The sequence below is a fragment of the Apaloderma vittatum genome, unplaced genomic scaffold, assembly GCF_000703405.1.
Source record: "Apaloderma vittatum isolate BGI_N311 unplaced genomic scaffold, ASM70340v1 scaffold14865, whole genome shotgun sequence".
In the NCBI taxonomy this organism is placed as follows: domain Eukaryota; kingdom Metazoa; phylum Chordata; class Aves; order Trogoniformes; family Trogonidae; genus Apaloderma; species Apaloderma vittatum.
The window spans coordinates 1,482-11,202 of NW_009718882.1; the positions used below are offsets into that span (position 1 = coordinate 1,482).

The following is a 9,721-nucleotide window of genomic DNA, read 5'->3' on the forward strand; positions in this document are numbered from 1 at the left end:
GCCTGCCTCTCTGGGATATAAAACTAAGTCGTAAGCAATCTCTTTAAAACAACTAAAGCAACAGGGTGCTAAAGAAATTTTGCGAGAAAGAAAAAGAATGTCCAACATATTGTGCTTGAGGATTTAATAATCCTCAGCTCCATTATCATACTGTATTGAAATAATTCTACTTCTAAAATAACTGGTATACACACATCAAAACTGGTTTTAAATATTCATAATCACACTTTTTTTTTCTTCCCTTCCTGGAAAATCAGTGGCTTGACATTAGATTTATTGTTGTGGATAATTGGTCCAAAGATGTCAAACAAAGACCGCAAAGGGATTATGGATGGAAAACAGAGATCCAGACAAAATTAAATCTTCAAAATTCTTTACTAGGCTGAAGATGGTCACGCTGTGGCTAAGAAGCAGTTGGAGAAGGAGACACTCATGCGTGTGGACCTGGAGAATCGGTGCCAGAGCTTGCAAGAGGATCTGGATTTCAGGAAGAATGTGTTTGAGGAGGTATTTCCATTTGAGTAATCTTACCGTGGTCTGAAGTTTGTATAGTTCTTTTTCAAAGTGACTAAGCAATTACTAACTAGTCCAGGTAGGGAAAAATCAGTATCATCCTTGCTAACAATGCCTTGAGAAATCAGACAGTGGTGGAGCTGGCCTGAGAGCTGAAGTGGCAAGGGTGTTGTTCCGTGGGCAGGTGAGCTGATGCATTAGAATCATGGAATTGTTCAGGTTGGAAAACGAGATGGGATCATCGAGTCCAACCACTAACGCTACTCTACAAAGCTCACCCCTAAACCATGTGCCCCAACCCCACATCTCAACGACATTTAAACACCCCCAGGGGTAAGGACTCAACCCCCTCCCTGGGCAGCCTGTGCCAATTCCCGACTGCTCTTGCTGGGAAAAAGTTTCCCCTCCTGTCCAGTCTAACCCTGCCCTGTTGCAGTTTGTAGCCATTCCCACTTGTTCTATTGCTGATTATTTGTGAGAAGAGACCGGCACCGACCTGACGTGGGAATTTGTCCCGATTTTGTGTGTGTGTAGGAAATAAGGGAAACAAGAAAACGACATGAACATCGTTTGGTCGAGGTGGACACCAGCCGGCAGCAGGAGTACGAATCCAAAATGACTCAGGCCCTGGAGGATCTGCGAAACCAGCACGACGAGCAAGTGAAGCTGTACAAGATGGAGCTGGAGCAGACCTACCAGGCTAAGGTGGGTGCTGCTGCCCCCAGCTCTGAGGGACGGGGAGGCTGGTTGGTGAGAGAAAACCATTCCCATCAGCCCTACCCTCCTGAAGGAGACAAGTAATTGTAACGGGAAGCAGCTTCGTCCCAGCGTTCAGATGCCTCCTGGGGCGCTTGTGCGCAGATGTGGTTCCAGGGAGGGTGTAGCCGGAGCTGATAGCTGGGAGTAACTTAGCCAGGAAGGGTCAGTGTGTGAGAAAACCCAACTGTGAACTGTCGGTCAGCACGGAGTCGCGGCGGGAACAGGGGTGTCACACAGGAGCTGGTTAGACAGTGTCCTCTGCTACAGGCCCTTTTTCTTCACGTCGGTAGATCCAGTTCTTCCTCCAGAGCGGAGGCGACTCGCGGTAGGTGCGACAGGTGGGCTCAAAGGAGCTGAAGGGCTGGGCAGCAGGTGCGTTTCAGCGTGAGCTGTGGCCGGGATGCCAGCGAGCTCAGCTCACCCCCGGGACGTGAGGCTGTTGCTCCTCGGTCAGCCTGACCCGAAGGATGGCGAGGAGTCAGGTGTATCCGTCACAGAAAATTCCACTTCATCCAGCACTGGGAACATAGAAGTAGCAGCTTGCTTTTTTGGTACAGTTGCTAGTTGCAGTTTTGTTGTGGTTTGGGGTTTTTTTGGGTTCTTTTTTGTTTTTTTAAATACTCATTGCCCTACCTGAAGGAGTTAGGCAGCTGCCGGTTTTCTGGTCATTGAAAATACTCACCAGTAATTACAGCCACTTCTAATTCTCTTGTGGCGGAGAAATTACGGTGCTGCTCAGCTCATTCTCCCCCACCCTTTGCTGAGACTCCCTTGGAATTCTTTGGTTTGAAGATTTACAGTTTGAGAAACATCTGTCTACAAATGTGTAACTGTTTCTTAAAGGCAGCAACAATGTGGATGGTGGATACTAAAAAGCAAAATTAAGTACAGTAGCAGTCTTGGAGTTATTCACCTTAACCCTGTTGTTTTTTAAACAGCGTAAGCAAATCCTGCTATAATAGGAATAAAATAAATTTTCCTGTTCCTTAGGGCATTTCCTTAATGTTATGCAATTTGCATCATAAACTTAATCAGCTTTCCATTTAACGTTATTTCAGATTAAATAACTTCGTGTTATTTTAGCCAAAGGATATTCGCAGGATATCGAGCTCGATGTGAGTGACTTGTACACGATTTGCCTTCCAGCTGGAGAACGCCAAGCTGTCCTCTGACCAAAACGACAAGGCTGCTGGTGCAGCTCGAGAGGAGCTGAAGGAGGCTCGCATGAGAATAGAAGCTCTGAGCTACCAGCTCTCTGGCCTTCAGAAGCAGGTAACCGGGCTGGATTTGCTTTCATCTCTAGTACAGAGCCCTGCACTGTCTGGATATGTCAACTTCTCTGTCCCTTCCTATTTTCTGAATTCTATGGAGAGAGATCCTTAATGTTCATTTGGGAGGGAGATGAATTTTTAACTTCTTTGCTGTACCCACGTGGTTATTTTCCGTCGTGCTGTCTACCTAGGCTAGTGCCGCGGAAGATCGCATTCGTGAGCTGGAGGAGATGATGGCTGGTGAGCGTGAGAAGTTCAGGAAGATGATCGATGCGAAGGAGAGGGAGATGACAGATATGAGGGACCAGATGCAGCAGCAGCTCACGGAGTACCAGGAACTGCTGGATGTGAAATTAGCACTGGACATGGAGATCAGTGCTTACCGAAAACTCCTGGAGGGAGAGGAGGAAAGGTACGTACAGCTTCCACATTTTTTTATTAGGACTAGCAGGTGTTATTTTCATTTCTTGCGCTTACTTTTTTTTTACCATTTGATCAGGAATACCCAGGTTTTGTTTTGCTGGGTCACACTGACTTCACACCACGTCATGTTGTGTGGAACATGTATGTGGAACACTTGCAACTGTTCTCATCTGAAGACTGTCTTTATTTTATTTTCATTTTTATAATGATCTCAGAGTACAATGGAATGTATCATTCTGTGCTTGACATTCATCCTCTCTATTGAAGTGCTTATACTTTCACATTTGGCTGGTTTTTTAGATCATGTGGCTCAAGAATTAGTGTGTTTAGCACTAGATGAGGTGGAGAGTTAAATGATCTGTGTTGCTCTCATCAGCTCTGCTTCCCCTGTCACCTAATACCACCAGAAAATTTCTCAGGGGTGGAGAGCAGCCCTCCCTTGTCTTCTCTACAGCCCTTCTCAGCCCTGGGGCAGTCTGGTTACTGAGGATGTTGTAGCCCTGTTGCTTTGTGTGCCGTTCCCTGGATGAATTAATTAAAACACTTGCTTCGTTGTGTGAAGGTTGAAGCTCTCTCCGAGTCCCTCCTCCCGTGTTACGGTCTCTCGGGCTACCTCCAGCAGCAGCAGTAGCAGCACTTCCCTTGTTCGCTCTTCCCGAGGCAAGAGAAAACGTATCGAGGCGGAGGAGCTCTCGGGCAGTGGAACGAGCGGGATTGGCACCGGCAGCATCAGCGGCAGCAGCAGCAGCAGCTTCCAAATGTCCCAGCAAGCTTCAGCCACAGGGAGCATCAGCATAGAGGAGATAGATCTGGAGGGCAAATATGTTCAACTGAAGAACAACTCGGACAAGGTGAGCATCAGCAGGACTCTGGGAAACAAGGAGGAGTAAATTGAAACGTGGCACAGCTTCTGCAGGTGGAATCACGTGGAGAGCGGGAGGTGCGGCATCCTGCAGCAGTTACGGCGTGCTCGCACGGGCGTCATATTTGCTGCAGGAAGAGAACATAACTTGTCCAAGATGTCTACACGTGTGCTGGCACCTTGCTCGTGTAAATAGCCCTGTTGGCTCCAGGCAAAACTTGTTTATGTGTGAAATGTGTCTTTTTTAATTGTGCCGAATGACCTCACGGCACTTTAGACTCGTAGTGGCTATAGAAAAATACTTTAAAGTTAGAATGCAGATGTCTGACAACCATGTAAATAAGTTTATATTCAAGTTATTTTAATAAAAGAGACCTAGAGAAAGCTCTGATGCCTGTTTACTTTGTTCTGCTCACCCTAAATAACCTGATGGCTCTCTCCATTAGGATCAGTCTTTGGGTAACTGGAGACTGAAAAGACAAATTGGAGATGGAGAAGAAATTGCTTACAAATTCACACCTAAGTATGTCCTCAGAGCTGGGCAGACTGTAACAGTAAGTTGGACTTGCAGTATGTCAACAACGTTTTCTTTTGTTGATGCTCTGGCGGTTGTAAATCTGACGTTTCGTTCGCAGAACTTTGGGCTTCGTGGATCTTGCTTCAGAGGAGCAGGGGTTCAGTTAGAGGAATGTAGAGCAGAAATTGAATTTTTGTATTAGCACGTCAGTATTTAAGACCATTTTGACCACGGAGAAAGTTGAGGGAAAAAAAAAGTATTTTTGTGAGGTGCATCAAGGGCTGTTTGTTTTCAAACACCTTTGCTCAGGGTTGGATCCCTAATCCTGCTCAACCTCGTGATGAAGTAGGAACATTTCAGAGCATTCATTCAGTCTGGTAGACTTAAGTTTAAGACTAGATGTGTAGTAGAACTGCTGCTTTTCTGTGGCTTTGTATTTTATTTTCAGTCTGCACAGGTGTTCTGTCAGAAAAAAAAAAAGTATTTTAACTGGTTCTGGCTATTTCTACTTAAGTATCAGTTGCTTAGATACACAGAAAAGATTAAATTGATGCACTCCAAGCTGCATTTTGTCTTGGCTCCCTACGAGTATAGTCATTGAGACAGTGGTAGGAAAAATATGTATTTTCAGAAATATGACTGCAATAGTAGATAATTTTTTGTCTTTTTTTTTTTAATGGCTGGTGTTACTTTTTGTTGTAGACTTAGAATAATATCTCATGTTGATAAAACAGGATGAAATGCCATTGGGGATTCAGAAGCAAATTGTACGTAGAGAGAAGTGGGAGAATTAGGGAATTCTGTGTATTTAAAAATCAAATATGCATCAATAGCTTATCTGAGAATGTTTTCCTGCCTAGATTTGGGGTGCAGATGCAGGTGTATCTCATAGCCCCCCTTCTGTTCTCGTGTGGAAGAACCAAGGCAGCTGGGGCACTGGAGGGAATATCCGCACATACCTCGTGAACTCGGAAGGAGAGGTAGGCTGTGGTGGGGGAAAGAGGCTGAGAGCTGGGTTATCTCCCAGACCCCTTAGTCTGGGGGACAGGGCACAACAACGTCAAAATCCTTGTTTTAAATCCCTAAAATAACAGAGTATATAACGCTGAAATAATCACATAGCTGTATATGTCTCTGAGATTTTTGGTAAGGTTTGGAGAACTCTGACCATCATCCTGATTCCATCCCTAAATTTTTTTCTCCTGTTAAAAATACACGCTGCTAGCAGAGGATTTGTTTGGAATTGGGTCTTTTCAGAAGAGAAAAAAAAGCATTGCTGGCAATTCAAAATTACGTTATCTAGTACCTACAATATCCCGGGGTGCAGATACAAATGTCTGTTCGTGCTGTGATCGCCTTTAGTGTCCCTGCTTGGAAGCGTATGTTCAGAGTGACTTTTTCCACAAGCAGAAATTTGCACCGTGCAGGTGTACGGAAGAATTCCTTACTACTAAGAAGTGTTAAAAACAGTTTATTTAATAAAAGAAGCTTCCTGGGGTTTTAGAATTCTTTTTAGTGCCTGGTTTGGAACGCCGTCCTCATAATGGATACATGCAATTGCTATAGAATATTTAGTAGAAATTAGGAATATTCTTAATGGCATGAAGTCATACTGAGAAACTTTAGTTTTTCGTGTTACAATGTGTCTCAGCTGCCAGCTGGCTCAGCTGTGAGCCTGCGTAAAACTAACAACCACCTGAGACGTGGCTGCTTCCTCTCAAATCCCTGGGTAATGAGAGAAAATTCCTGAAGCTAAATGACATTACCATGCCTCTTAGTGGATAGAAATAGGAACGTTGTGGTTTGCCGGTTCCTGCCAGTTTTTGCTCACGTAGCTGACGTTAAATCTCAGGCAAGTTGCTTTAATCCCCCCAAAATTTAATGAGGGTGTTACACTGGCAGTACAGGAAAAGCTTGAGATAGATGTGGGTACTGACCATCTCCTTACCTGTCATTTGGTGCAGGAGGTTGCAGTGAGAAGCGTTACTAAATCAGTAGTCGTGCGAGAGAACGAAGAGGAAGAGGATGAAGCAGAGTTTGGAGAAGAAGACCTCTTCAACCAACAGGTAAGGAGATGCAGACCAGGTGTGTAACTTGGGCCCCGTTAGATTAGTCGGGCGTAAGATTTAGGGGAGTCCCTTCGACGTTTGCCAGCTTTGAGCTCCCTGGTCCGTTTTCCCAAGGGACGCTTGCAGAGCGTGACCCCGGCCTGGTTTGCAACCTTGCAGCGTCGCCCCAAAGCGACGGGAGCGTCCCGTGAGCGGTTCCTCCAGGAGCTGCTGCTCGAATCGATAACAGGGCGGCTCGAGCCGGGGCTCCTGTCCGGTCGGGAGGTCACGGTGGCTGCAGAACGTGTGACGCATCAGATTTACAGCGTTGCCACCACACAGACTCAGTGGAGGTAGTAAGATGAGTTGCAGCAGTGAATGTTCCCCACATCCCGCTACTGTTGCTTCTCCGCAGAAGAGCCTGTGGTATTCTGCTACAAGCAGAATATAACCATTGGGGAAATAAACCCGCTAAAAACCAGGAAAGGGGGAGTGCTTCGCTGCTGCTAGCTTCAGCTTCTTGGAGTACTTTCCGATACCTGCTACATCTGAAATAAACTTGTTTTTTCTTAATCCCACCTGTGTGTTTTCATAACCCTTAGCTAAGGACTGAAATAACTGACCAGCCCTTGGCAGAGCGAGAAGGGGAAACACACCTGGTGGTACCAGAACATGCTGTAAACTCGTTTCACACTCAAGCGATCAATGGCCGTTAGTAGCTCTGTACACAAAGAACTCCTTCTGGGCAGGTTTGAACTTGAGTTCCCTGGTTCTAAGAGTGGAGCTGATAACCAGGGCCCAGCCTTGCGATAGGAAAAGCTGCTAAAAACTGAGTTCAACTGTGTCTGTCTTATTTTAGGGGGATCCCAGAACAACCTCTAGAGGATGCGCAGTGATGTGAAGAAAGGAAAAGGAAACTTTTATTTGCTCTTCTTTTTTTTTTTTCATTTATTTCCTTTTATTTTTGCTATTTTTTTCCCTCCAGAGCCACTGAAAACTATTTTTATATGCATCATGTGATTTCTTTGAAGTTTACTCCTTGGTACATTTTTATAAAAAAAAAATCAAAAAAAGAACTTTACTGAACAAAACTGCCAGACTTTTTAATAGATTTCTTTATTTTTCCCTCTTTGTTGAAACACTATATTGGAATACAGTATTTTTCCCCATACAGAGTTTAAAGTCTTATGTACAAACCTGCAGCAAAAAAAGAAATTTTTAGCTAAACCGGGATGAGACTCCTTGAGTGCATGGTAAATCTGTAATTGCGTATCTAAACAGGATAACTCAGAAAATAATAATAATTAAAAAAAAAAAGTTTTTAAGAAAGCATATTCATCTGCAGGACCCCAGGAAGGTTTCACAGCAGTGTCAGACGAGACTGTTCCTTTCAGGGGCTCTGGATGTTGTCACAAACGAGCCCTTGTCGAACCGTGGAGGCGAGTTGTGATGTGCAGTTTGTGAGGTTCAACACCCTGAGCTAACGACATATTTGGGGTTAAACCAAATGATCGAGATTTTAGATGTTAAAAAAAAAAAATATTTTCACTTTTGGCAATGAGAAACACCGGAGATTTTAAAGGTTCTCCTGTGTAAGTGTTGACTTTTTAAATCAGAGCGAGATGCAGCTTGTTCATCCTTCTCTTCCGAGGGGCGTTGTCAGATACCTCACGGAGCAGCACTCGTAAAATAATTCAGACAGAATTGAACGACTTTTTAACAAAGTTCAAAGGAGCTGCTGTCATTTAGGATTAAGCATTGCTTGCAGTGCTCCTCACAGTAACCTCTAACAGCGAGTGAAGGGAGAATAATGCTGCTTATTTAAAAAAAAAAAAAAAGTGCTTTGTCCAAGTCGGAGGTGATTTTTATTCCGGTTTGATGCATTTTCTGTCTGACAGTGTCCCTTCAGCTTAAGGTTTTTTCTGCTGCGTTTCTGTGGAGATAACTGAGTTCCGTGAGCGTTAGTATTCCTGTGGTAGTGCACCTTTAAGCACGAGGTAAAATACGTAACTGCTCCAAAGAACGTACAATTAAATGTGTTTCCCCCTAGTTCTTAGTCTGGATCCCGAATCGGGATACCCTGGGATGCCAGCACAGAATCCTGGTTTTACCTGCACTCTTGAACTCTGATCTTGTCATTCAAATAGTTCAGACTCCTCAAACGAGCTACAAAGTTTGGATGTTTTCGGTGGCTTTTGGACATTATGTTCTCGGAACAGTATCGTGACTGACAGATATAACCTAGAGAGTCAGTTTAGTGGCTTTGACTGATGGCTTTGTAATGCAAGCAGGGTGGGAACAAAAGGCGCTTTTCTTTTAAGGTTTTTTTGAGCTTACGGATTTATTTTGCCATTTAAAAATAAATCAACGATGCTACTTTCTCTATTTGAGTGGGATGACCGAATTAGTTAAACTGATAGGAATTTAGGATTACGTTTTAATCCGTTTTCCAAAGATCATTTACAAAAAAAAAAAAAAAATTGATGTGAAGATTTGGCTGTTTGGGCTAACGGGGTGACTTTATCGATGTACTTGGCCGGTTTTCTCATGTAATTTTCCCACTCTGCTTGAGTAGAAGGTTAAATATGTAGTAAATCATGTCTATCTCTCTGTAAAATGTATCTAGTGAAATTATGTTTCTCAGACATACTGTTATCAATTACCTTTTCTAAATTTGTTGTTACGCAAATGAATGCAATCAACGTAAACGGATTTTTTGCAATGCACCTTCCAACCACTGGGCAGCATTTCCCTTTCTGACCCACAGCTTCTAGAATATAATTACTTAATGTTTGAGGGCTTTTTGCTTTTTTTCCCCGCCCCTCTATTTATTTTTTTTTTACATTGGCCAGTTTTCAGATTGCTTATCCTTGTTTAAGATTGTCCTGTAATTTTAAGATTGTTCCGTGATCTTAAATACTTAAAGCTATGAGTTTGTAGTTACATTTGCATTTATTTTCTGTGAGATTTTATTTTTTTTAAAGAGTGGGCTAAGAAAGGCAGCTTAAATGAGGACAAACCTCTTGCTACCTGAGCCATAAGTTTTCTTAACAGCTGCTGTATGGGAGATGTGTCTTCTTGTAGCCTTAAGGACTGGGGCTGGCAGATCTTTTGTGATGAGCACTGCGCCTTTCCGTAACAATCCTTGGATTCGGAGCTGAGTTCTTTCGGAACACGGTTTATTTTATCCTTCAGTACCACGTTTAGGTACTTCCAGGTGTTCGTCTCAAACAGCGATGGACACGGTGGGAAAAGCCAAATGCCAGCAGTGGGAACGCGGGTGATTCTGTCACCGCAGTCCTTTCTAAAAGGCTACTAAAAAATAAAA

The 9,721-nt window shown here is 43.7% G+C and overlaps 1 protein-coding gene across 1 annotated transcript in view; it reads left to right on the top strand.

Moving 5' to 3' along the window:
- Positions 1 to 7,349, top strand: part of LMNB2 (lamin B2) — a gene marked incomplete at its 5' end in the record, with an annotated part of 7,630 nt that extends 281 nt beyond the window's left edge. Inside the window, 9 exons of the mRNA XM_009870424.1 lie at positions 382 to 507; positions 1,048 to 1,218; positions 2,419 to 2,544; positions 2,735 to 2,955; positions 3,529 to 3,817; positions 4,275 to 4,382; positions 5,206 to 5,325; positions 6,310 to 6,411; positions 7,253 to 7,349. Of these exons, the coding sequence (XP_009868726.1) occupies positions 382 to 507; positions 1,048 to 1,218; positions 2,419 to 2,544; positions 2,735 to 2,955; positions 3,529 to 3,817; positions 4,275 to 4,382; positions 5,206 to 5,325; positions 6,310 to 6,411; positions 7,253 to 7,294 (1,305 nt within the window). The remainder of the gene's footprint in view (positions 1 to 381; positions 508 to 1,047; positions 1,219 to 2,418; positions 2,545 to 2,734; positions 2,956 to 3,528; positions 3,818 to 4,274; positions 4,383 to 5,205; positions 5,326 to 6,309; positions 6,412 to 7,252) is intronic.
- Positions 7,350 to 9,721: the final 2,372 nt, after the last annotated feature.